The sequence below is a fragment of the Scleropages formosus genome, chromosome 13 (genome assembly GCF_900964775.1).
Source record: "Scleropages formosus chromosome 13, fSclFor1.1, whole genome shotgun sequence".
Classification (NCBI taxonomy): Eukaryota; Metazoa; Chordata; class Actinopteri; order Osteoglossiformes; family Osteoglossidae; genus Scleropages; species Scleropages formosus.
This window is the reverse complement of record NC_041818.1, coordinates 23741806-23768896: the sequence shown is the minus strand read 5'-3', so window position 1 is coordinate 23768896 and position 27091 is coordinate 23741806. Positions and strand designations below refer to the sequence as shown.

Genomic DNA, 27091 nt, shown 5'->3' with positions numbered 1-27091 from the left:
AGCACTGTACTGAACCTGGTCAGTGTGTTCCAAGCTGCCAGTCTGCACTTCTCTCCGATTAACTCTTCGAACCACGAGAACTTCTAACAGTCCTTGTTTACTTCACAATTCGGAGTAGGACTAGATATGTCACTGCAGCACGTTGACTTTGACTGCCACTCCGGGAACTCTTTCTCTGTATGTCTGTCAGGCAGCGTTGTCCAAGGCTCATTCTGACACTTTCCGTTTCACATTTCAGCCCTGTTCGATTTGCCCCTAATGGCGGCATGATTGGTGGCCATCTCTTTGCTCCACGCTGCCCCCCACCAGTCGGTACACAGTCTGGGATCTACACAACTGGGACTGCTGAAGGAGCAGACAGCAGCCGCACCAATGCAGTCTCCTTGGTAATTTATGTGGGGCAATCAGGGTGTGGGCCGGGCAGAGCGCCGAGCCTTTCACATGACTGCGTTGTGTTTGACGCTATAGAGCGACTTGTTACTGTTCGCTGTAAGGTGATGATCTCTTCCTGCTGAAGCCCATACTATGGTTTTTCACACTGAAGGTCAATTACTTCGCTCACTTTTGGATCATTTGAAAACAGGCAGTTTTTTTGTGCACACATTTAAGGCACATTTTGACATCCTAGCAGCTGGACTCCGATGGATTTACTTCTGCACAGAAAACACTCATACTTTGATCCCGCATGCGAACGCACAGTGCTGTCGATTGTTGATACGTAAAAATGTCCAATTCTGCGCCTGAGTCTGACTCAGAGTTCATATTGGTAGAAATGCATTTACAGGCTGGCTGTTGCTGGGAATGAACTAAGGGCAATGAAAGGAAGGAATTGCAACAAATCGGAGCTTCCGCTTTATAGTTCACATACATCACTTACTGCTCGTTTTACTGCGGGGGTTTGTTGACGCAAATTTGACTAGCTCCTTCTTGTTGACGTGTGTGGAGGCTTCCTCGTGGCTGGCACCAGGAGAAAGGAAAGGCCAGACAAGTGGCTGCGCTTCCTCAGAGTGAAGGTCGGCCTGTCGAGCGCTCTTTCTGGCACCCGGGTTGCCGGCATGGATTGGGAACGCGGTGACAGTTCGGGACCCGGAGGCGGGTCGAGTGGTTTTATAGAGGCACAAGTCACGGACGCTGGAGGAGGCACAAATACCACCGCCCGAGGGGACACTTCTGCTCCACAGTTCAGAGGTGGGGTGCGGGTTGGATTAACCGGGTGGTTTGGAGCCAGCTGATTGGTCGAAAGCCCTCGCCCCCACCGCCGCCACCTTGTGGGAATGGTGCGGATGCCGTCAGGCCGAGCGTGCTGCCCTCGCTCAGGCACTCCCTCTCCAGTCATGCGTGATCGTGCCTGACATCCCTCCATCTCAAATGCTGACGGGTGCCCATTTGCAAGTTGTCTCGCATTTATTTATTTATCTGTTTACTCGCGACGAGCTCCGAGGTTATTTATTGATGGAGTTCAGGGATGTGACGGCAAATTTCCATTTGCAAAAAAAGGAAAAAAGGAAAAAGCTTAAGAGTGAAACATTTACACTTGAATGGACGGCCCACATTTGAAGGGGCGCTTTACCTTTTCATTTCAACGTTTCAGCATTCCAAATAGGTATTCCTTTCTGGTAATGGAAAACTGATATGGGCCATTTAGTTACTTAGCAGTAATCCCACAGGTTTAGTTGCTCGTCTCTTTTTTCTCCCATCCTTTTGACTTATAGCCTGTCTCTGAGAGGATTTTAGCAGTGAGACCTCCTTGGAGGTGGGGTAGGGAGCGTTGCTGTTTTGCAGGGCTTTGCGGCACACGCTGTCATTAACCAGAGTGCGTCATGCTAAAGCCAAAGTCGCAGCAAACTCTCGTGACTCCATGGAGCCACCGGAGCGCATAAATGCACCCGTTGAGACCGGTGTGTATTCCTAAATTTTGGTTTTGTTTTGCAGAGTAATTTATGATTGCGTCATACCGTTACATTTTATATTTATTCATTTATACTTTCCTTTGAAGCGACTTACAGTGTTAAGCTTCCTACAATTCCTGACGTATTTATACAGCTGGGTAATTTTTTTGCTTTTAAAACTACCAGCTGCTGTGAAATGTAGTGGTTAGAACTGACGCGTTCCAGTCGGAGGACCTTGGTTCAATCCCACCTGCTTCCTATAGTACATATGCTTGGCTGCTGTCATGGTGAGAAATCTGGGAGGCTTTCAGAATTGAGGTGTCCTCGTTAAACAGGAAGACTGGTGTGTTTCCATCGTGGTGCATCTTCAAGTCCAAATGGAAGTCTTAAGCAATCGTTAATCCCGTGACTTTATTAGTATCAATTTATTGCTTAACTCAAGATTTTGCAGCAGAGTATGTATGTTTTATACTGTGTTCAAATGACTACTCCATCTCTGATAGCTTTGAACAAGCTACTTACCTTGAATTGATGTAGTAAAAATTGCTTTGCTTTATAAATGGGTGAATCATTGTACGTAGCTCAGTATAAAAATCCAACGTTATATGTCGCCCTGGAGAAGCGCATCAGTTAAATAAACAACTGATGATGATGATGATTAAAAAAACTGTATTTCCATATTTAGGTTTTTGCACCCTGTTCTTCTGCTTGGTTCCTTCTAGAAGCAGCAATTCCATCCACTACTCTGTCAGTCTCCTACCTTCAGTTGCGTTCTTTCTCTTTTTTGTTCCTTCGCCCTGGCCTTCTCAGCACTTTGCCATCCTTTTTGTTCCGTTTTGCCCGACTGACACTTTGAGAGCTGAACTCTTGTTTTTTCTTTTTCTCGATGTTTATTTCTGAGTACTCGGTGTTCCCTTGCTTTGGCTTATGTTTCCATATGATGCAACTAGTTGGTGACTTGTGTAACTGGGAGTGCTGTTTACACGCAGCTCTGGCTGTGTCCGCCAGAAAGGCCCTAAGATGGCAGCTCATAATTGCCCACGGGGATCCGTTTTATCACCTCGCGCTTCCCATGCGACGTGTCCCTCTTGGCCGAGGGGATTACGGGACGTGGACAAAGAGCGTGACATCTCTGTGTGAAAGCCCTGGGGTCCTGCATGCTACACAAGCCACCCACCGCCCTCGCACCGCTTAGCCACATGCTAAAAGCAATATGCTGTAACCCCGGTGGACATTAATCTTTCCTGTGGCCTTAGCAGGCCCTAATGTCCCTTGGATGCAGCCAGCGGCTCATTCAGAGGGACTTTGATTGGCCCTGACCTCAGAGAGGCATTAAAAAGAGGGTGTTCGGTGCCCCCTGAGGGGCCTGTGAGGCGACGGCGGGCTTAAACACTTATTTTGGCGTGACAGGATGTGCATTAGGCTCGGCGCTGGGGTCCGAGGATGCCCGTATCCCTGGGCTTCCTGGGATGACTTTGCACCTCTGATGGATGGAGGAATGAGGGCGGGGGTTAAGCTGTCTGTCCCTTTTTTTCAGCTACCAAAGGTCTTTGTGTGTTTTGTTTATATAAGAGAGCAGGCTTTTCTGTGTGACGCAGCGTAGAATAGCAGACGGTGATGCCAGGATGGGGCAGAACAGACCCTGACGTGGTCTTAACGCTGCCAGCTTCTTGCGTGCTGAGCAAAGAGTGTGAATCGGAATGACTTCGGAGACTCGGGGAGCATTCTCGGAGACCCCCGGCACCTGGGGTCAGAGTGGGTGGCAAGGACCGGGTGTGTGCTGACTGAGTGCGTTTGCCCAGCTCAGGAGTGCCTTTTCTCCCCAATGTGCACTTTCATTTCAGATGTACCCTGCGGCACCTGGCAGTAGGCAGCTGCCAATGGCCGTGTCCATATGCCGCTGCGGTATGTGTGCAGGAGTGTGTGAGAGAATGGGGTTTCTGGGGAGCTCCCGAACCCTTGTCCGCCTTTCCAAGAAGCAATTTTTCCGGCTCATGGGTCAGCGTGTGAGGAGGGGTCAGGAGCCGGAGGATAGGGGCACCTTCTGAAAAACCAGGATGTGCAGGTTTGACCCCATTCGGAGTCCTGCGTCACACACACACACATACACACTTGATTGGTGTAAAGTATGTTAAGTAACTTGAGGCTCAATACAATAAGGAGGATTTGCAAGGTACGGTGCCTTTATCACTCGACGTTTTCATTAATGTGTTTACAGTGGTGGCAGCTGAATGGATTTCCTTTAGCATGCTCTAAAACTTTTATGGCTGTCGATAAGGCAGATGGAGGCGCCACTGTTTTTTGTTTTTTTTTTTTTTTTTTAACTGGATCCTCTGGTAAGAGAACTGATGATTCCTGCTTATAGTTTCTAAATAATAGAGGAGAGAAATCAGTCAGTGTGAGATGAAGGAAGCGGTTACAACGTGGCGCTCAGGAAGGGCCTCGGCTGTTGCCAGAGGACGTTCTCTTTCTTTCCCGTCAGTTGACCCTCAAAACACATAGACACACACCAGCGCACTGGCAGTGTGTTTTCCTGCCTACCAGCTCCATGGCAAGCGCTCAGTATCAGTGCGTCTATGCCGTCAGCAAGTTACGTGTCGTCACAATCATAAGCGATGCGTGGGGAACCCTTTTTAGTGCACTCTATAGTCCACCACCTCAGTTACACTTGTGCTTTTCTGCATGTCCCTGACCTCCCACCTTCCCCTGTGCTCCAAAGCTGGAGGACGGTTACCTAGAAATTGCTTACATTCAAATGGGAAAACAAATGGACAATCTGTAAATCGAGAAATATATCAATATTTGCACATAAATGCACGTATGTGTGTTGTACGTCATACGCTCACACACACACACATATTTATGACGTGTTTGTTTGTTAATTTGTGCCCCGCACAGCTGAAAAGCGCCTTTTCAAGTCTAATAAAGCGAATGCAAGTGGCCTCGACCCCAGACCGCCTTCCTGTTGTCAGTCATCTTCCTTCATAATAGGGAAGCGGTCCGTGGCAGTAATTGCTTTGATGGTCAGGCCTGAACAAATCACTTCTGGGCATAAAGAAGACCTTGGAGATGGCAGGCCGAGAGAAAAGGTGGGAATGAATTAAAGCGCGGCACCTTCCTCGGGGGCCCGTGGCCCAGATTTCTTCAAAGAAACGTGGAGTGGAGCCGGGGCTGCGTGCCGGGAGGGGGCTTGTTTCTTTCTTTGCTTAGGAATACATGTAGCAGTAAACGCGGCAATAACCGCCCGGCGTTCCTCACGCCTGAAGAGCTTATTCAGGCAGAGACAAAGGCGGGACATACTTAACTGGCAGGTGGAGAAAGGGTGATTTCGGTGGAAATAATCTGATTTTGAACGGGCTCGCTGCGTGGAAGTAGCTTTGCTCCGGCCCCCTTTGTCTGTGAACAAAAGTGACCCCTCTATAGGCAAGGCCGTGAATGTTGAGAATGTCTGAATGGGGGCCCGCCGGACACTCGGAGCCCAGCCTACTGGCTCCAGGGCCTCAGTGATCCCACCCACGCTGAGGTCCTGTGTTGCCGAAGCACAACTAACACAAGGGCGAGAGAGGGTGGAAACACAGTGGGGCAAATGGAACAGCAGGTAGCGGGAAGTGGGGTTCTTGACCGTGAGCTTTCGCACCCAAGTTGGGCGATACCGGCACAATTGAGCCGAACGCTGTGTTCATTTTTCACTGTCATTTGTGACCCATGTGGGCAACCTGCCCTGAGGGTCTGTGCCGTAACGGGTCTGACACTCAGGCCCAGGAGTTGAACCCCAACCATCAGCCGACTGTGGAGGAGCGCCGGAGACCGGTAATCTGCACCCCCCCCGCACGTTGTCGCTTGAAGGAGTTTGTCGAGAGCACATTAAAAGTTACTCCTGTAAGTCCTCCAGTTTCTACACCAGCAGCCAAGAAGGAGCTGAGCGGAGAGGCGCCTTGCATTCTAATGATGTTTTTCTTCGCCTTTAATTATGAACTTTATTATGGTTTTATTTGTTTGCATGTTTGTGCTGATTGCTTCATTTGACAAATTAGTGTGAAATATGAGGCGGGGGGGTCAGAGATGTGAGTCACCTGTTTCTCGGCTGCAAAGAGGTGGGGTCGGCGAGGCAGGAGAGTTGGGGAGGGGCAGACCGCGCCACACCAAACAAAGCGGCAGACGGTCGGCTCGTCCAGTATGGGCGGAATAGAGATGGGGGGGCATTGGCCTAAGGTGGGCGGACTCAAAAAAGTCCAGCACATGACTTCATTAAAGTTGTCAGTCCTGTAATGCTCTGTAACATCTGATCCCATCCATTGCACAACGTAGCCACGCCCAGCAGCCCCCGGGGTCCTTATAGGGCTGCCACTCGGGTTCGTTATTCACCCAGTAAGATGAGGCCACAGCCCCTCTTTAGTTCTGGACCGCTGAGCCTTTGTCACCAGACTGGTCTTGGCTCCCCTTTTGTGTGTGTGTGTGTGTGTGTGTGTGAGAGAGAGAGAGAGAGAGAGAGACATGGAACGGAAGACCAGGTTTGGACACCATTACATCACCCATTACAGTTGGGACACCCCCAGCGGGCGTCGATGTTACTGTGGGAGGGCCCAGTGGTGTTGGGGTATGTTTTTGTCCTTTTGTTCCTCCTGCCGTGGGACACTTCCGGTGTGGCCTGGTGAACGGAGGCCCGGCCCAAATCGTTCCGGCTCTGTACGGTTTCCTCCTTAACGATGGTCCGGTCCCCTGCTGCCCTCGCAGCATCTTCTGCAGCAATTCGTCATGCCTGTCCCCGTGTTTGTGCCCAGCGGTGTGGGAGCGGGTGATGTGTACGCGGCTCACTGAGTCCGGTTGGCTCCACCCCCTCGTGGCGTGCATCCGGACGCCTGACGCAGCCCTGCGAGGGACGCCGGCGTCCCGGGTAAATGTCCTACAACTGTGCTCTGTCCATCCATAATTCATGGCCGGCTCCATAATTCAGTGCGCCGTCCCGCCGTCCTGCGCTGTGACATGGGCCCTTCGAAGCTGTCTCTGCGTCCCCTCTCGATACGCCGCTGGCACACTCCCGTGTCCTGCGTCCGGGGCTCCGTCGCAGCACCCTGACGGCTGCAGAATGGAGAGGGGGGGAGAATAACAGACGCTCCTCTGTCAGCTAGAGTTACCACTTTTTTACCACGTCCTTAAAGTTAGCGGAGCGACAGGGAGATGCTGAGCAGGAAGTTGCCGTATTCACCGTGGCATGAAATATAGTTCTGTCAGGACGAGAGCACAGGAAGAGTGGGACATGCGTGTGAAATGCTAGTGAAGCTCTGAGTCGCTCACAAAGTCGTTCTTCGGCCAGGAAGAGGACGGCTGCTAATCACAGGGTTTACCGCGTTTAAGGTGACCTGCTGCAGAACATACACTTACCGTGCAGGGCTGAAGTATGGACATGTATGAGATTTGTAATGCTGTTGTAACACATTGTGTCAGGTGTCTGGAGGCAAAATCAGTGACAGGTTAATTCCCGAGCTCTTAGCGAGCTGTTGCGTAAGTGTTCCAAGGCGTGTGTGGATACTCCTTGTAACGACTCCTTGTATATGAGTCAGGGTGTATTAGTCTGGATGTCTCCCCTCTGAAGCGAAAGGTCCGTGTTTGTGTGACCAGGTGCCTCGAGGATACAGAGGGCACACGGGTCAGTCTTCACACACTCCATGTCTACAACACGCACTTCTGTCTCCTTCACCATGTTTTTCCGCTGTTCAGTGCACACTCACTCGTGCCCGCTAACAGCCCTCAGCCCAAGGATGAAGTGTCTGTCTGAGGGTTTGAGATTCTCTGCGCAACCAGGGCTGCCTCCTGGGACCTGAACTCTCTCGAAGCGGGAAGCCGGCGTCCTGGCGGGCGAGGTTTGCATCTCGGCCGCTCCGTTCGCTACCTAGCGCGCTCGGCGAACAAGCCTGGCGCCGGTGCCTCTTTTTCTGGACTCGCACTTTCTTTTTTGGGTCACGTCATTTGCACGGTGAGCCGTTTTGGCGAGGTTATGAGGCATCCCTGATTCACATGCAAATGCCCGGGTTATCAGGCCTGGGACGCGAGAGTAATGCGCGCCTCGGAGCATACGGCCCACCAGAGGAAATGAGACTCTCTGTTCTGGCTCACCGGTTTCATTATCGGCCGCCGAATGGCGACATCTATTATCTAAAACCTGGTGTATAACCGTTTTATTGGACAGGAACCGTCCTCTATTAATTTCAGGGCTCGAGAGCGGACCCCCAGCCCACCGCCCGAATGTCCCAGATATTGTACGTCCAGCAGGCTCCCTCTTCCGCCCGGCGGACTTTAGAGACAGCGGTGCCAACATCTCGGTCGTGTCCCGTGTTTGCCACACCTCCTTTCGTTGGTGTTGTCCATCTGCTCCAGGTTCCATTATTCACAGCACATGTGAGGAGCGCCCCTACGTGTGGCCCTGTCAGCTGGACATGTGTAAGACATTTCGGACCGCGGTCCCCTGCCGCGCGCGTGTGAGACGCGGCGCAGAGAGACACCTGTTTAGGGTCCACCGTCGGGTATGTCTGTCTTAAGCCGGAGCCCAGCGGCCGTCTCCAAGTGGCACCGCTGAGCCTCTCGCTCTCAGCGGCCACGACAGCTGTGTGCTGAGACATGTCCATATTTCAGACACTGAGACACCACAGGACTTTCATTTCCATTATTATTTCATATGCACCCCAAACGTCCTAGCCCGTCCATCCATCATCAGTAATTGCTTGTCCACACACACACACACACACACACACACAATTCAATCACCAATGCACCTGAAACACACATCTTTTGACTGTTAGAGCACCTGGAGGAAACCCGCGAGAACACAAGGAGAACATGCAGACTCCACACAGACTGAGCTGGGTTCGAACCCTCAGCACAGGAGCTGCAATGCACAGTACAAGATATCTTAATAGGATGTTATTTTATTTTTCTATGTTAAAATTTCTTCTACTATTTAGAGTCATTTATGAAGTTTTTTTTTTTTTTTTCCCTTCTCTGAAGAGGCTTCCTCAGGAGTGTACAGCTCCACGACTCCAGGAGGGACTTGAACTGGCAACACCTGGTGGATAGATCCTGACTGGTCACCACCACAGAGCTGATAGTACCCACGGAAAGGGCTGGGGCATCAGTGCAGTGGCAGTTTCACGACCCCCTGGGAACATGGGGGCAGCACTTTCCTCTTCACCTCCTCTCTTTGTTGCTCTTTGGTTGCCCTTTGAATACGAGTGTGTTATCGCTCACAGCAAGCTGTCTACACACTCCCTATGATGGGAGAAAGCAGCACCGTCACAGGATGGGTTATTAATATGTGGAGCCTTGGGGGTGGGTTTGGGAGGATGGAGTAAAACTGCAGCTTCGCTGGCCTGTCAGTTGGACACGGACACCAAGCCCCGGAGGGTCCTTACTGGGCTCTTGTCTGAAGTGCTGCGTCCCAAATGCGACCCCGCCAGGGGCCCTTCTGTCCATGAACAGGGGTCCATGTGTCTCTCTGTCTGTTTGTGGCCTTCGTGGTAAAATCATGGGCGCTCAACGAAAACACGTGTAAGAGTTTCAAAGATGCAAGTGTTCATCGGTGTGGTTACCGCCATCACGTTCCTGTCAAAGGTCCTGGGTTCAATTCTCCACTGCTTGCGCAGTACCTGTACTCTGTGTATTAACCCCGAATTCCCGCAGTGAAACTTCCCTGCTCTATATGGGTTGTGGCACAGCGGCTCACCTCACCATCTGGGCATGGGTTCGAAATCAACTCGGCGTGTGCAGAATTTTGCACGTTCTCGCTGTGTTCACGACCCATAGATGTGTGCCAAAGCAGCAGCGATGAAGCAATTCGGTACCCTCCCTCACCATGACAGCCTCGTGGGTTGTTGAATTGGTTGAGTTGAATTGGACCCGGAAGGACTCAAACCCGCCACCCCACGGGTAAATCATTGTTAGTAGCTTAGTGTGCAAACCAATGTAATGAGTCACTTCAGACTTAGTGATGATGATAATATTTGAAGAAGAACGCAGTAGAGCAGAGTACCTGCTTGACAGTAGTAGTAGATGATTAGGAGTAAAGTAGAAGCTCCTTCCTCCCACCCAGGTGATGGCGGAATCCTCCGTAGGGAGATGAAGTGTGTGTCAGTTCCGAGCCCCGTGCGCTCGAGACACGTCCGTTTGAAGATCCAGACACTTCCAGAAGATTCCCCACACTGCCGTGGGAACTGATTGAGTCTGGAGTGCAGCGTCCCAACGAACACGCCTGGCACACACGCTGGGCACGCGTGCCCGTCAGAGAGCAGATCCAGGTTAAGGAAATGAGGGACTGGCTTTGTACCGCGATACAGTGGGCGATGTGCTCCTAATAAGGAGAGCAGAGTGTTTTTCCCTGTTTAAAGTGCACGTTAATTAAGGCGCTCTTTCTGCATCCCTGTGAGCTAATCTGCGCACCTGTCGACACACACCTTTGTTGCCATGACTCCCTATCCTGTCGTTACGGTCTGCAATCCAGCCATTGCAGCAAGTTTTCTCTGCGTTCGTGCGATGGCGTGAGCTTCCTCTTCTGGGAAGAGGCGGAAGCAGCAGCAGCATGCGCGCGCGCGCACACACACGGAGCACATTGCGGATGTCCCAGGACACGGAGGGGCCTCGAGCTGGGACCCTGCATGCCAACTGACAGGTTGGGTTCCAGATCTCCCAGAGATTGGAGCGCCTCTGATGTAATCTCTCATTTACTTCATGCAGATGAGCATCTTAATGGAGGAAGCGGAAAGCGGGTGAGCGAAAGGCTGCGAGTTGACAAAGAGGATAACAAGTTGTGTCCTCGACACACTCCGGCACAGACACTTTATTATCCCGCACTGTGAAGTTAAGCAAATTGGTTCTGCTTTCAATACATGGCACCATACATTGGGCACAATATAAAGGGTTTATAGTGCATCTTGGCAGCCAAGTAGACATATTCTTTTCTCCTGGAAAATGTGGCTTTCCTCAGATTATGTCTATTTCTATCCTTGCTCTGTGTGATTGGGCTCAATTCGGCAGGCCCTTCACCTCTGCGGATTAGCCTTAATCTGCCTTTAACCAAAGCCTGCAAAAGACAGTCAGATAATCGACGTTTTCCCACTTTCGCCGAGCCTTTATTTATTTATATATCGCAGTGTTTTTCCGACGCCATCTGGAAATGGTGTCACGGGGTTGGTTGCGTCTAGTGAAAGAGCACAAAACAACAATGTCTTTTCAAGAAGAGGGTGCGCATTGCCATGCCGTCGCGGCACAGGAGGTGTGCTTTGAATTTTGCAGCTATAACTGTGTATGGGGGAGGGGTGTTGAGCAAAACTGGCCACTCAGGACACATCAAACCTCCCCTGCCTCTGTCGTCTTTCTCCGAGTTTCAAGGGAGCTCTCGACGGAACTGTGGATCCGCGGCGTCCTGGTCACCCCCCCCCGGCAGCATAGCGGCTAATCTGGGCGCTCCCATATGGTCCCCTGTCCCCGCGCATCTGATCAGAGCGCCCGCGAGAGGGTACCGGGCGTCACTGCGCGTTTAGCTCAACAGCTCTCCGTCCCTTGGTCCCGACGGAGCCCTCCGAGACCCCGTGCGCCTGCGCAAACCGTGACCTTGGAACCAAATGTCTTCAGTTCACTTCTCGGTTGGATGGCGAACCGTTGATGTAGCAATGCTGAGTTTGCCGTCAACCCTCTTTTACACGCTGCTTTCGAGACGGGGAAGTTAAAATTTAACAAAAAAAGAAATAAATCTAAAAATCTTAAAAAGTTCTAACTGCGTTAATCCATTACAAATTAGAGTTTCAAAGCTGAATATCCCTAAGAAGCCTTTAATGCTTAATCTGGACAACGGAAGATGAACGTCAGCCAATGGGGTGAGCGGTGGCTGCAGGGGCGGGGATTACGCTGTGTTGGCCCCGCCCACAGCCAACGACATGGCCAAACTTGCCATCCTTGATAGACTTGCAGCTCCCTGGAGTAATGACTAATTTGTGCTGGAGCGCAGCTCTTCATTAAATGTTGATTTTCTGTCGCTAGGAATCCCGACCAATTGAGCACTGGCCGTTTGCGATGGCCGCGTTTCTCTTCATTCATTTATTCCCTTTATTTCATCACTTATTTAATCCGCCGCACAATTTTTTATCGTTAATGGCGCGCCGGCAACTCTGGTCCTCGCTCTCGGGCCCTTGTGGGGGTCCCCTGATGTTCTGTCGCAGCTCCTGAACAAAACAGGCTGGTTGGGTGGTAATGGGGGTTGGTGGGGGGCGCTGACACTCAGACACCCTGACTGCTAAGGGTCTCCACCGCTGCTCACTGGGTTCAGTATCCGGAGAGATTAGGGCAAATCCGAGGCATCTATCGTAGCAAAACCAAGAACTTCTTTATTTCTTCATCTGTTTATTTATTATAATCAACGGACTGTTACCGCCGTTAAGAGGAAAAGCTTTTTCATGTTTCTGCCCTTCAGACTGTTCCTGCTCTCTCACTATTATTTCTCTGTTCCTTTTCTTTTCAACAGTGTTTCTGTGGGAAAATCAATAGGTTCAGTAGCGAATGGGGCACAAGCACTGAGAGTGAGACCGAGAGTGAGATCGAGATCTTGAGAGAGATCTTAAGTGAGACAGAGTGAGATCAAGATCTTGATCTTCTGTGCCTTTTCTCTTCCACATTATTTCTTTGGGGAAATCAACAGCTTCTTCAGCGAATGGTACGTGAGACTGGGTGTGAGGTCGAGATCGAGCGCAATCTAGACTGAGACCGAGTGAGATCTAGGGGCTTTTAAATTTAATCTTTTTAAAATGTACTTTTCTTTTAAGAAATTTCCACGATGATACTTCCTAACTTGTTTTTAACTTAATTCTATGTCATCTTTACCTAGCTTTTATTTCTTACTCTGTCTGTAAAGCACTTTGAGGGACCTCTGTGTATGATACATATGCTGCTGAAATGAACCTGAGATTGAGTGAGACCTCGACTGAGCACGAGATCGAGATCTTCTGCGAGCTCTTGAGTGAGATGGAGATCTTGAGCGAGACAATAATTGAGCATGAGGTCGAGATCTCGAGTGAGATTGAGAATGAGAGTGCACAGGGAGCCACCTCGTTGTTATCGCTCTGCATGGACGCAACAGGCAGTTCTCCTTGGTTCTGGGAGCGTTAATGCTCCGTTGCTTTTATGTCGCTCTGCTGTTGCTCGTTTTGCTTCCGCTGTGGCTGGCAGCCCAACCCCCTACCTAGCAGGGCTCTGATTTTCCCACGATCCCCCGGGGCCCCCGTGGCTCCTGTTATCATGTGATGCGACATCAATGGGTGACAATCGCCCCAGAAACCCCTACGAGGGCGGGGCCCCACTGCGGTCTGCGTCGCGGAACGGGCCGACGCCAGGTGGGGGTGCGGAGCTCCTCCTGCCAACGCTGCGACATCCCACTGACGGATGATAAAATAGACATTTTAATTTCGCTGAAGAGCGACTGGCCCACATTGAACAGGGTTGTGCTTCGACATCAGATTTATTATTTTTTTGTCTCTGGGGGGAACAGATCAATGTGGGTTCGCTCACTTGAGCACCGCGAGTGTTTTCTGTTCACTTCGCAAGCCGAGGAGACGCTGGAGAAGCAGAGTGTCACTCCGCTCTGAAGTTCTCGACCGATGCTCTCTGGGTGGGGTGTTCGTGTGTGTAGGGGGGAGCTCTCTGCCTGCTGGACCGTGGGTCACGAATAAACCTGGCTGAGTGTGTGCGCGCGCCCCCGTGCACGTGTGTGTGTGTGTATATGTTTTGCGTGCACTGCGGGAGGTCTGCCGGGGGTGTCGTGTACAGCAGGAAGACAGCCGGTCCGCCAGATGTTCCTGCTTCCCTCAGGCCTGTCAGAGGAGAAAGCTCCTGTCTGAGCGCCGACATTGGCGCAGCCCGCTGGCAGAGCTGTGTCACTTATTCATCGGCACCCCTCCCCACCTCACCCCCTGTCTTCACCCCAGGTCAGCGACCAGCACCGTTCTGCACCTGCAGCTCATCTCCTCGCTTGTCCCCCATCTTCTTTCTGCCGGTCGAGCTGTTTTCCCCACACCTCCGGGAACCAGCAGGGAGCGCTGTGGTTACCAGATCTCATGGCACTGCTCATGTACCCTGGAGCAATTGTGTGTGCGCAGGGTCCTTGAGGAGGAGGGTGGGCTGTGGGCGCCTCTTACCCAGGGGTTCCAATTGCTGCCTTTTTCCTGGCCCCGCACCGCACCAGCAGCCTGAGATTCGTTGACCCATTTACGTGCCACGCAGGGCTGTGAGACTGACGGGTTTGACATCTTCAATATTGACTTGAGGAAAAGCACAGGAAACTCCCTCTAGTTTCCTCTGCCTTTCTCCTTAAAGGGGAGGGGCTGAAATGCGAATGAGACGACCTGGGGAGGGTGCCCCGGCAGGTGGAATACCAGGTGCCCCCATGTCCTCGTGGGACTCCTCACTGCAGGAATGCCTACTGATAGGTGTCAGCCTGCGTTGCCAGGCAGCAGGAACCCGGGAGCGGGGCAGGGGCCCGGAGGGGGGGGATTGGCCGAGCGAAGGGCACCGCTGTCAGATCCGATACCGCGGTCCTTCCCGCGACGTGATGGTCTGCTGTCGAGGGATGGCGCAGGTACCACCGGACACCCGCCTCGCCCCCCTGTTGCCAGTAACTGGCTGTGACACCGACGAGAGCTGACATCCCTCCTCTGGTCATGGGTATGAGGCTCTGCTTGGATGGAAGGAGTCTCCTCTCTTCTGACCGCAGGTCCTACCCTCACACGGTTCGCCGAGTGTGGCCATGCCTGTTTCAGTGAGCGAGTATGTGTGTGCACGCGCTCTGCTCGCTGGTGTTTCCTCTCTCTTTTGCTCGTACACCGGCCTGTCCGCCCCCTGTTCATACCATGGTTTAAACGTGTTTTTTCCTCTCTACCTCGCACCCGTGAGGCTCAACGCTTCCCCGGCGCGTCGGACACACGCGAAGCGGCTCCGTTTGCGGCGCGGAGGCGTTCCAGGTGCCGCCCTGACACGACGCGGGACGCGGCGACGCAGCGAACACAAACAAACAGGTTCCTCCGCACGGCTCTTCAATATTTCAGGGCCCGGGTGGCGGTGGCCGTCCCGCGCACCGAACTGCATCCGCGCTAGCTGGCTAAGAGAAGGAAGAGCAGCGCCTCACACCTCCTGTTCGCTGAAGCCTTTCCCAAGAAGGCCCATAAATGCGTGATGAAGCGCTCCTGTGCTGCCCCATGTTGGGCACTTTATCCAGCAGCGATAACTTATTTATAGGCGCTGGAATCATGTTGTTTGCTTGTTTTATTGAGAACCTTGCGGCTAAAGTGGCGAGCGCTGTGTCCTGGACCGTCTCCCCAGGGCCCCCCGCACATCTGCCTCCCGATGAATAAGTGAACACCTATGAATATTTCATTGCACCCAAATTCGTTGTCACGGGGATCCCTCCGGAAGCCCCCCCCCCCCCCCCACCCCCCATGATCGCGGGCATCGGGCCTCGACCCCACCCCGTAGCGTTTCCGCCTCGGCTGGCGTCTCTCCCGGGGACGTACGGCCGAGCAGTTCGTCGCGGACGGGCGTTCCGGTGAGGTGGCGGGTCTCGGGGCCCCGCGGGAGCATTAATATTCCACATCTTGCTGAATTACTCATGAGGATGGGGCCCCGCCTGCGAACGCGCTCGTTGGAACGATGGCTTTAAAGAACGCCACTCGGGTTCAAGCTCCTCTAGCCCCGGTGCCGCGCCGCCTCCTTCTCATCTCCTGCTTGTTAGTGCTTCACAGCGTGCGGCGCATAATTGGAACTTTGTGCGGTAGTCGGTGAGCGCCGAGGACACCCCCAACCCCCCCGCCAGAGGGCTCACTTTCGTTTCCCTCCAACATCTGCTGCTTAGATGTTTCCGTCCAGAGCTTCTTCACAGGCTCCAAAGCACCTGTTGCGGTTCTGTTCCCCTCAGTCTTCTGGGGAACCTTCGGCTCTTTGGTCACCGGACGGATCCCTCGAACCCGGGCCCGTTTTGAACTCCGCCCCCCCCACCGGAGCCGAAACGTGTCCTCGAACATGTCCTCGGGCCACCGCAGGAGCAATTCCATGATCCCCGACTGCCCTGCGTGTGCTGTAGCGCCCAGAGACAGCGGAGCAGGATAAATAAGTAAGAGCCGCATGTTTTATTGAGTCGCGAGTCGCTGAGCAGCTGGGGAGGTTAGGGGGGTTCGCGTGGCTCGCGTGGCCGGCGAGAGCAAACAGCACTGCTTACATTTGTTGTTGGGAAACTTTCACCCTGTGGACGCGCCACAATCTGCTCCCAGCAGTTGTGTTCATATGGCTCCGATTCCCTTTGCATCCTGTTTGCATGATCGCTGCGCTCTGTTCTCTTATTCCTCGGGCATTTGATTAGCTGGCAGCACAGCGGGTAACGCTGGTGTCTCACAGCGCCTGGGTTCCGGGTTTAAACATGGGGCGAAATACATCTCATTCTGCATGGAGTTTGCATGTTCTCCCTGTTTTCGCATTGGTTTCCTTCAGGTGCTCTGGTTCCCTCCCACACAGTCCAGAGACATGGGTGTCCGATGAACTAGTGACTCTAAATTTCCCTTACTGTGTGCGAGAGTCAAAGTGAATGAGTATGTGTGATTCTACTGTGATGGACCGGTGTTCTCTCCAGGGTGTGCCATGCCTCACGTCCTCTGCTCCTAGGATAGGCCCCACACCACCTGGATCCTCCAATGGACAAGTAGTTATTGATATTGGATGGATTTAGATTTTTTATTTGGCTTTGTTTTCCACGCTGCCCACGTAGTCTGCGAATTGTTGATGCATTTAGGATCCCTTCTGGGCTTGGGACCGATGTCCTTTTGCTGACCGGTTCCTAGCCCAGCTTGGTGTGACGTCCAGTCGCTGTCGGTCTGTGCAGGCATGTCCTGTTCCACACTCCTTCAGGAGCCCATGGAGTGATGTCCAAATGGGACGAGTCCCATCGAACACAGTGAAAAAGAGCAGCGCAGTCACGCCATTACACCGCCGCCGCCTCCCCCCCGATTCCCTAGTAATGGCGTTGGCCCTTTGCAGGAATCATTGCGTCGCACGGCGAAAATGCGCTCTGTGTCTTTAAAAAAAGCTAAAGTATGAAGTATGGTATCGATCCGCCTTTGTCGCCGAAATCCATTTATATTTGTCTCCGTATCTGGCTCCCTGTCACGGTGGGTTTCTGTGTCCACACTGTGCATTTTCCTTCCCTATTTGTTTGGTGATCCATCAGTCTATTTACCTTATCATGCTGCCAAACCATCCATTTACACATCCATCTGTCTGTCAAACTATATCTTAGCATCCATTTGTCTAACTATCTCTGTGTCCACTTATCCAGCTGTCAATCAGTCTCCTTGGGGCCGCGCTGCTCTCCTTGCCACGAGGACAGCGTGGGCCCCATCAGCCCCATTTAGGTGGCTCATTCCGCCGCACCACGTCGCCGATAATTACGCTCACGGCCGGCGATGCGTTCGGCCGGCGGGCTGCCCTTTTGCACGCGCTTATGAATGCCTGTAGCTGGACAGGTGGACCCAGTGAGGGTTTGCGTGTGAGGCAGCAGGTGGCATAATGGTTGGCTGTTGCCTTGCAGTCAAAGGACCCAGGTTTGAGCCCCACCTCCTACTGTATTAGCCTCAATCCTGGTGCTTCCTTTACATACTGATGATTTTGCTAATAGGGTAAAATGACCCTGCTGCATAATGTGTACATCAGTGAAAATCAGTGTTCTGTAGCTTAGTGTAAAAGAGTATCGTGGTAAGCTTCCTTGGAGGAGAGGGTCAACAAATAGTTTTGATGATGATGATAATTAATTAATTGGTTATCGGTAACTGCCTGTTGAATAATAACAAGCAGCAGCATCATCGGGTGTCACGGAGCCGGCCAGGGTTGGTCCTCGGGCACCACACTCCGTCCCTCTTCCCCACCGTGTCTGTTCCTGCAGCGGTCTGACTGCGGTGCGGTCCCTGTGCTGTCCCTGGTAAGGAGCTTCCAGGTCCCACTGGCTTCTCCCATCATCCCCTGCTTCCCCTCTTGTGAAAACACACATCTATTTATAGACACGTGTGGTGATTTCCAGCTCCACTGTGCTGTTCCGTGTGCTGAGTTGTCCACAGATGTTTCGCTCACGCTGCCTCCCTGTAGCAAAACGTGTCCACAGAGGTGACTGTGACCGTGTGGACTTAGGTGAGAAGCCCGGAGTGAGACACGGCCCCCGGGGACACCCTGACGCGCACTGTCCCGCTCGCTGGCTGAACGCTCGGCAGAGGAAACCCGCACCGTGCCATCCTGTCACGTTCCGGAATGCCACACCAAGCCTGCGGCACATACTCATCTGTTGTGTGTGTGTGTGTGTGTGTGTGTGTGTGTGTTTCTCCCCTCCCTCTGGTTTAAGGAACTCAAGTTACAGCCTGTTTATGTGAACCCCCCACACACACACACACACTCCCAGACCCTGCTCCATTTTTCTCGTTTTCTTCTTTGAGGGAGCTGTGCTCAGTTGTGTTACAGCCAGTAGCATCTTTCTCTCACACACACACACACAGGGATGAGTTTGCCTACGCTGGCTGCTGCAGGCCTGCATGTCTGCCGTGAACTCGCTGTGTCGACACGTCAAGCGGACAGGTTTCATCATTCTTACTGCCTTTCTTTCCTCCGCAGGAGCAGAAGCACCGCGTTCCTCCCCACGCGTGCGTTCAGGTGCATGCACGTACGTGTCTGTCTGCAAGCAGTTGCGTGCGCGTACGTTTCGCGTGCGTCTTTCCGCACATTTGAAATGCAGGGATGAGCTGCACTCTTGAGCTGCACCTCACGCTCCTTTCTGTTCTGAGCCATCAGGGTCAGAAAAGTGTATCGTTTTACCGAGTCCCTGGCTCCTCCTGGTCTGATCAGAGGAGGAGAAATCGCTCTCTGGAAGTTACTTTGCTCACTCCTACATATATTATGCATCATGTAATATGACTGGTGGCTTGATTTAATTGACAGGCGTTTAAAGCAGACTGCAGCAAGGCGTGCGATTCCTCTCCTTTTCATCACGCGCCCCCGTGTAGATGAGTCCATTTGATCGCCGACGGAAACGGGACCGAGGTTACTAATCTGATTTATGGCCCACTTTAATATTGTAAAAACATGGGCAAAGGGGAACGGTTTACTACATATGATGTAATTGCCTGCAATTATGGAAAAGATGACAGTAGCATGAAACCTATTATGCCGTTTAATCTCCATCTGAGTGCCGGCAAGAGTTGCCCCGCCATATCTCTCCATCGCAGGGCGTCAGGGCGCGTGATTGACGGCGAAGGAGCCGGTCACGTGACACCTACGTACGGCTTTCCTGTCATCATACCCCCGGTTCGTTGCCCCCTCTCCGAGGACTGGCATCATCGCGGTACTAAAGAGACGGGCGTCGCTCTCGGACCCGTCCTCTGGACTCGCTGCTCGGGGCCCATCGTTAGCATCTCATTAAGTTCCAGAGCGCCGCTGTCTCTCTACTGTAACCTACAGTGCAATTCTGTCTTCTTCAAAATGTTTCTCTCTGTTTTTTAACGCCTCTTCTGCGCTCGTGTGTTTCAAAACTCAAAAAGATGTCGCCTTGGGGAGAAGCAGGTAAAACAGCCGTCAAACCAAAGACAGCAGACAGATTGGTGATCAGTGCCAGAAAACTCTCCGACTTGTCTGTACAGCTCTTATTTTATTATTTTTTTATTTTTCTGTTTTTATTTTTTCGTAATTCCTGTAGAGGAAAGCGTGAGTGCTGCTCCCCTGATGGCAGCTGCGGCTGTTTGTTCGGGTGCTCTCCGGGATCGACGCGGAGGCGGAGCTGGTGGTTGCGTTGACCAAAGAGACGGGGGGCCAGGGTCGTAGGACCGGTGGCCTTTAGGAGGGAGGACCGGTGTCACGGTTTGTTTGACTGCTTGCGTTCAATGCGAGAGGCTCACGCCGCTGACTGGGCGCTCGAAGTCCACATCGTGTCTCCTTGAACGCGGAGATGTCGCCTTCTCCGGTTTCCGTTTCGGAGTCTGAGCAAAGTGGCCGGGCCGCGATGGTCGGCAGAACTGCTCTTTCAGACCAGCGGCAGCCTGTCCGTCCTCTGTCGGTGTCTGCGTGCGTGCCTCTCGCTCAATTTCTTCTCCTCGCTCACATCCTAACTCTCTGCTCATGATTTTTTTTCTCAGATTTTCTCACTTATTTTTTCTGCCTTACCCTCCCACATGTTTTAATAGATACAGTACTTGTGACCTTAGCCACGGAAATGTTTTTTTTTTTCCAGAAGGCTTTTCTCCAGAAGGATTTTTCAGTGTTTTCAAGTCTTGTGGGGTATAAGGGTAAGAGAGAAGTGCACAGTAAAAAATGAGGTCACCTTTTGGGGAATTGCAAATTAATGACAGAAAAATAATGTGCATATTTTTGCAACATTTTTGAAGTCTCTTCCTTTGTTTTCTCCCGTTTTTTTTTTTTCCCATACACCAGAGTTGCTCGTTTGCATGCTAGATTTTTTTTTTTTCCCCAAGAAGGATTACCGACCCTTGGGGCATGATGAAAACCCTCAAATGGTTTTTGATGTTGGTGGGTTGCAGCTGCTGAAAACGGTTCGGCGCGAGCGGCGCACATGTGACTCTGCTACCCCAACACAACAGCACATTGTCTCCTTCCCTCTTTGCCTGTGCTGCTCTTGTGCGCTTCTCTAAAAGGCTTTTACCTTCCAGCTGTTTGCACCCGTCAGCCAGCGCCTACCTGCTACTCACAGCCACGGTGGAGCCTGACACGAGTGGGCGGGACCAGAAACTTCACGCCGCAGTTCAGTGTGCATACACGCACCCGTTGGTGCTCGGTGAAGAAATGACACAGCACATGCGTGATGGCAGTGATGGTGAGAAATCTGGGAGGTTTACAGGACCGGGGTGTCCTTGTTTGTTTGACGGGAGCGCGGGAGCGTCTCCATCTTGGTGCACCTTTAAGTCCGAATGGAAGTCCTAAGCAATCGTTAACACCGTGACTTTCTTCATATTATTTCTCAGGAATACCTGGGAGCAGCAGGTGGTATAGTGTTCAGAGCCGTTTCCTCGCACCTGAAAATCCCGTGTTCGGCTTACCGCCCCTGCTGTGGTACCCTTGGGAAAGATACTTACCTTGAGTTGATGCAGTAAAAATCCCCCTGCTGTATGAATGAGTAAATCGCTACGTACTTAGTATACAAATCTAAAGTGATGAGTTGCCTTGGAGAAAGGTATTAACTAAATGAATCTATGACGATAAAATGATTTTGTTGGCGAAATTCAGATTTCCTTCACGGTACAAAAACGGTATCCTCCCAAGAACCGGACTGGAAGTCTTCAAGTTTGTGCACTTCAGTACTACGTTACTGCAGCTTATCCTTGTACAGCGAGGATTAGGGTTTAAGTTAATGAGAATACAACAGGCCGTCTCCACCGCTGTGGCGATTCCGTGCAATCCTTCCGAAAATGCTCCGTTCCGGCATTCTCTCCGCACGGCCGCGCGGCCGCATTACAATCGCGTTCCTGCCGAAGGCCCCTCTCTGATGAGCACGAGGTGAAGGAGCTCTCGAGAGCGGCCTGGGAGTGAGAGCTCGGTGGGGTTACTATGACACCAGACGCTAGGAGGTCCACTCCAGGCTGTCTTACTCATTCTCCTAGCGCGCTTGTCCTTAATCAGTTTTTGTTGTTGTTTTCGTTGTTGTTTTTTGCCCACTTCAGTCCATGCCTTGTTTTGTTACATTTCCTCTTGTCTGCTACACTGGATGAATCTGAAATTGTCTGTCCTGCTTTTTTTCTGTCCAACTTCCTCCCAGAACCTCACCTTCGTTGATTTTTTTTTAAAAAAATTTTTTTTTTATTTTATTTAAATCGTCTTTTCTCTTACAGCTGGAACAGACAACCGCCGCATAGGCTTGGAAAGGTCTCGCTCCCGTCACAACGGAAACGCTTCGGGCCGGTGATCGCAGCCCGTCCCTGGCAGCCCCGCTTACCTCCAAGAGAACAGCTCGACAAGTGCCAAAGACAGCGTGGAAGGTGACACCTGGAGGAAGGGCCCGCCGGTTCGACGGATGTCGCGAGGGGCTGACAAAAACACGCAGGGGCCCGGAAGCCTGCGCTGAACACCAAACGGGAGGCACGTCTGGGAGACCATCCGCTGGTCATACGTCTTAAGCCTTACGTATTTATTTGCTTCTCCGTGGCTTTACCTACAATGGACGTTTTTCATTAGGACTTTGTTTCTAGTCTCTTTCTGCTTTTTTATTTGCTTACTTTTTGCCCGGTCTCTTCGTTTGGTCTCATTCCAGCTCGGTTCCTGGTGGTTAGCAGGTCTTCGTGCGGTTTTGAGTTTTCAAGTTGAAGCGCTTTGTTTTCACAGTAAAACGTGAGCAGCTTTCGCAAAGGGGAGAGACCTCCCACCTGGAGACCAAGTGGGTTTTATTCTTAGCAGTCGTACCGTTGTGTTAGACTCAACGCTTTAGCAAAACCGTCACCTCCCATTGATTTTACTGCCACCAGGCTCATCCTTTCAGAAGGTCCTGCAGTTTCATACATCGACATGTTTGTTTCCTCAGCTGAGTTTCCATGGAGTCCTGCGGTATCCAGTGTACATATCATACATGTATGTATCTGCACTGAAATGCAACCTGTTAATGATCATACTAGTGACCTTCATATGCTGTGTAAAACAAGACTCTCAGTGCGTTGGTTGCTTTAAGGTATATCTGCTACCTTAGGGGGTATTGGCTGCCCAAACAGTTTGGCACGGTTTTTGCTCCTATGAAATAAGAAAAAAAAGAGAATGAATGTGAGCTGACAACCTGAGATGGATTCACTTCCGTGCCAAGCTTCTTCAGACTTCTTCACAGAGTGTGGAAGATGACATCCGGCTCTTGGAGTCGTTCAGCCCGGAGCGCAGCGTCCATTGCGTTGTAAGGAAATTGACGAGACGCGGAAGGATATTGCAGAGTCATGTCTGTCATCGTTTTTTTTTTTCCTCCACGCAACGAAAACACCGACCAATTGCCTTTAAATTCTCCCGCTTTGGTCACTCGGACCGCCGGCACCAGGGCTTCTCACGGCAGACGGCGCCGCTTCTTGAAAGTCACCCCGTCCATTGAGCAGCCGCAGCCTGCTGGAAACCTCTGCGGTGAACATGGACATGAGAAGAAGAAACGGAAACGAGGGAATGATTCCAGGCCGATTCCAAAGCCCCGCGTTACCCGGGTGCGTCTTTTTCTGTCCTCGGCAAGCGGCGATGTGTAGAGCCGGTGCGCGGCAGCACAGATGGACATCTCCAAAACACACTCTTCTCCGCAACGCGCGTGCGCTCGCGTCACGCGTTTTCGGTGCTAGCGCCAAGTCGCGCGGGCCTCTGCCCGAGCGGCACTCGCCGCGGAACCTCTGCGCCTCGGAACGGAGGAGGCTCCTCCTGGCAGATGTTTTATGGGGAAGGTTCGGAAAACATTTCGCCGTTACCGTTAGCAGCTCGCCCTGGCGCTGGGGGTCCGCTCGCGCTTAACTTAGACAAGTTTTATTAATGGGATTTGACTTTATGTTTATTTGTCTCAAGACTGCCTTTTGTTGCTTTGCGAAGCTGATCCTTTCGAGAGGAAGATAAATTAACTGTGCCGACGTGCACCACCACCATTGAGCTCAGCAGCCCACAGCGAAATACAATAAGCAATTTTAGAGGAGCGAGTTTTCCATATGTCTTGAAATTTCTGCAGCGGATTTGATATCTCTCTCTCTCTCCTCGAAAATGGGGCTGAGACCATTAGGAGCAGTATCGCGAGACGGTCCTACGCGGGAGGGAGAGCAGACGCATCGCAGCGCTGCTGCGGCTGCTTTTGTCCCCGTGCCCACCGCCGACACCACCGGGTTCGAGTCCCCGCGCCCGTCCTCTCTGTGTCGAGACCCATCCGCATCAGCGGGGCAGGATGGCGAGAGCGTGACGAAAAGCACATTTTAAGAACGTCTCGCTTCCTTCTGAAGGCTCCGTTTGTCATCGTGAGGCGCGTTCGCCCTGGTGCGGTCGAGGCCTCGACGAAAGCGGAAGCGTGCATCTCAGTCAGTCGTTGAAACTTCAGCTGCTACAATGCAAACAAAGTTGCCACAATGGGCCTTACAGCACATGTCCGTGGGGGGTCTAAAAGCTGAGTGAAAACTCATAGCCAAGAAGGTCAATACAAGTGAAACTATAACTGAAGATGAAGACACGTGCTTAGCAGGGCGTGTGTTCCATTATATGCAAAGTTGATGTCCGATAGCTTGATTTGCAAAGGATTTGACTGAAATAAAAAATGAGGGGATTATTATTATTATTATTATTATTATTATTATCGTCATCGCTGTACCTGATTTAAGCTTTGCTTACAACAAAAAGTTAATATGTGGGAAATTCCAAAGTATTTAGTAATTTTAATATTCATTTCCAAGTTGAAGATTACTGTTTTTTCCAGGATCTCTGCTTTGTGTTATACATTGAAAACGGACACTATTTTTATTGTTTTTATCGCTAAGTGTTTTGTTGTGATGCAGATGTGTGCCGTGTGTTTTCTGAGAAGAGCTGCAGCGTTCGAAACTGACACGTCCTTTTGTAACGACATCCAACACGTCCACCGCGGACAGGCCAGGGGTGTCGCTCTGTGTTTCTGATTCTCTTCTTAATTTTCTGTCCCGAATGCTTACATCTAATGGGGGACAAATAGGTAAATCACAGGAACATCCTCATACCTAAATTGTTTAAAACAAGCGAACAATTAATCTGTAGGAAACTGCAGCAAAGTGCCATTTCTGGGCCCTCGTTTCACTTTGGAGGTGCAGCCGCATTTCCCATGGTGCACTTTATCCGCTACGCTCGCGTAGCGCGGACGCTTCGTTTGAGGTTTCCGCCCCTTCGCCGCCGTGGCGACCGGGGACGACCGGGGACGACCGGGGACGCACGCGGCCTGCCTTTCGGTCGGGCTGTCGCCGTGCTCTCCTGCGTTCCGCGGTTGCCTTTCTCTTTTGGTTCCGCCTTCACAGGAAATGGGCGAAGAGAAGAAAAACACTGAGAGCGAACAGTTGGTTCGGTCGCACCGGCACTTTTCAGCTGTCACAACTCCGCTGTCCGCCATCTTGTTACGATACGAGAGCATATCATATTGTCTCGAAATTTCAATTTGTAAAATCTTTTTTTGACATAACTCCGAAAGAAAACCGGGTTATGCTCACTGTTTCCTAGTAGACTCTGTAATGGATTATCAAACTAAATAATAACCACTTTGTTATATAAACCTCTGCTTTATTGGTCTTTATTGCTCTGTTTCTTTTAGGTGGTTTGGAAAATGTTGGGAATTTTACAGGTTATTTTCATTTAGTTGATTATTTTTTTTATCCCTTTTCTCATTTGATGCGCTTTCCCTGCGGAATGAGCAACATCAGCCTCAGTAATTTTTAATGGAAATACGCACTTTGGTGATCACTCTCTTCTGATCCCAGCTGTAGTCCAGAACGCTTTGCTCCGTCTCTGCGACTGCGTGTTGAGGTGCGAGCGGCTCTGCAGTTGGGTTCTTGGGTGGAGGGCAGCTGGTGTCGTAGCTCATGGGTGATAGGTGACGGATGGATTAGCAGATAGACTGATGAATGGATATGAACAGACACTGGGATGGATGGATGGATGGATAGATAGATACTTTATTGATCCTGAAAGACTCTGCGATCCTTCCTGGGGACCGGAGGTCAGCCTCACGTTGGTGCCATGCATCAGCACCACCGCCGTCTGCTTTCAGCTCCGCAGCCTCTTTCGGGCCTCGGTGGGCTGGAGCAGAGCCCATCTGCCGGCGCCGATCTCCTCGGGTCGGCGTCAAAGCGAAAGTACGGTCCGCCCACTCGCTATTGTGTTAATTTGACAGTGGACCCCGCAAGTGGTGTGAAGTGCCGCGAAGGGCCTGCAGTCAGACTATGGCCGCCTCTCCGTTTAATCGATGGAAGCAGCAGGCAGCGTAATTACAGCCGCACTCGAACCCCTCGCAGCACGGGCTGAGGAGCGTCGAGGGCAACGGAGCGAGGGCCTTCGCTGCGCCTCCTGCGCCGCACGGCGAAGTCACGTGGCGGAGGGCAGAGCCCACCGGGTCGGGCCCGTGTCCTTCCCCCTGCCGGGCCGACTGGGCCCCCCCCCCAGGTCACTTCATGCTATATACACACACACACACACACACCTTGTTCTGAAGTATGTCTGCAGCATTTCTCACTCTGGGGGGGCTGTTCTCTCTCCAGCCTTTCACTATGCAACCCCCCTGATATGCAATCTCGTCAGCACACACACGCTGGTGGTTCCCCCTCCATCCATGTACATCTCTCCACGATGGGGGTCTGCAGTCTGTCACCGGAAAGAGCCAGAAGGTACATTTCTGCTTTCAGGGTCACCTGTGTGTGTGTGTGTGTGTGCACGTGTGCGCGTGCACGCACCACTGCGTTGAGCTTGCAGTCGAGTCGACAGAGCTTTGACCACAGCGACCGCGAACGACCCTGATGCAGCTCGAGGACACGGAGGTGACGACAAGGCCGGGAGACAGCAGGGTCACGCTGGGTGTGAGCGACACGACTTTGTGGCGGAAGGGCGGTACTGTGACGCCGATGCGCTCCGCTCCTTCCTTCCCCCGCTTCGGCTGTGGTGAGCGACGAGCGCTGCTGGTGAGGGATGAGCGGAGCAGCACCCAGGAGCCCTGGGTTTTCTTGTTGCGCACAGCTGCTGTAAGTACCCCTGACGGCCCCCGGGGGACGAGGCCGGCCCACACGCCCGCGCGCGCGCTCGGCTTCCCTTCCCTTCCCTCCTCATCTCGTTCTGCTGCGTGAGAAACCACACACGCGCCGCGCTTGGTCCCATGTGCGCTGTCAGATCCGTTCTGAAGAGGAGTACACGTTAACCACGTTGCGTGTTGTTACGTTTCGCCTTTAGGGGGCGTGTCGACTCGCGGGCGGACTCCTCCTCCTTCCCGTGTTTCTCGGGCAGCGAGCCAATCTGTGCCGGTGTCGTGGGATTGGATAGCTGGGTGACGCTGTGTCTGTGGCTCCAGGCGCTTCGTTCCCATGGAAACTGACCCACAAAGGGTCAGCCGGTGTCCATCCCACCCCCCACTCCTCCTTAGGGGCAGCATGTCACCAGAGCCCCTTTGATGGGCCGGAAGAGCTCTGTGTCGAACCTGTGCCGCA

General features: G+C 52.1%; 1 protein-coding gene across 3 annotated transcripts in view; it reads left to right on the top strand.

Annotated features, from left to right (window-relative positions):
- diaph2 (diaphanous-related formin 2) overlaps window positions 1-25173 on the top strand; it is a 313996-nt gene extending 288823 nt beyond the window's left edge. For 2 of the 3 annotated variants that reach the window (XM_029257260.1, XM_029257258.1), the window contains one exon: window positions 21785-25173. In XM_029257260.1, coding sequence (XP_029113093.1) covers window positions 21785-21858 — 74 coding nt within the window. In that variant the 3' untranslated portion in view covers window positions 21859-25173. Of the gene's footprint in view, window positions 1-238; window positions 1961-21784 lie in introns of those variants that run through there. The other variant, XM_029257259.1, reaches the window with a different exon arrangement.
- Window positions 25174-27091: the final 1918 nt, after the last annotated feature.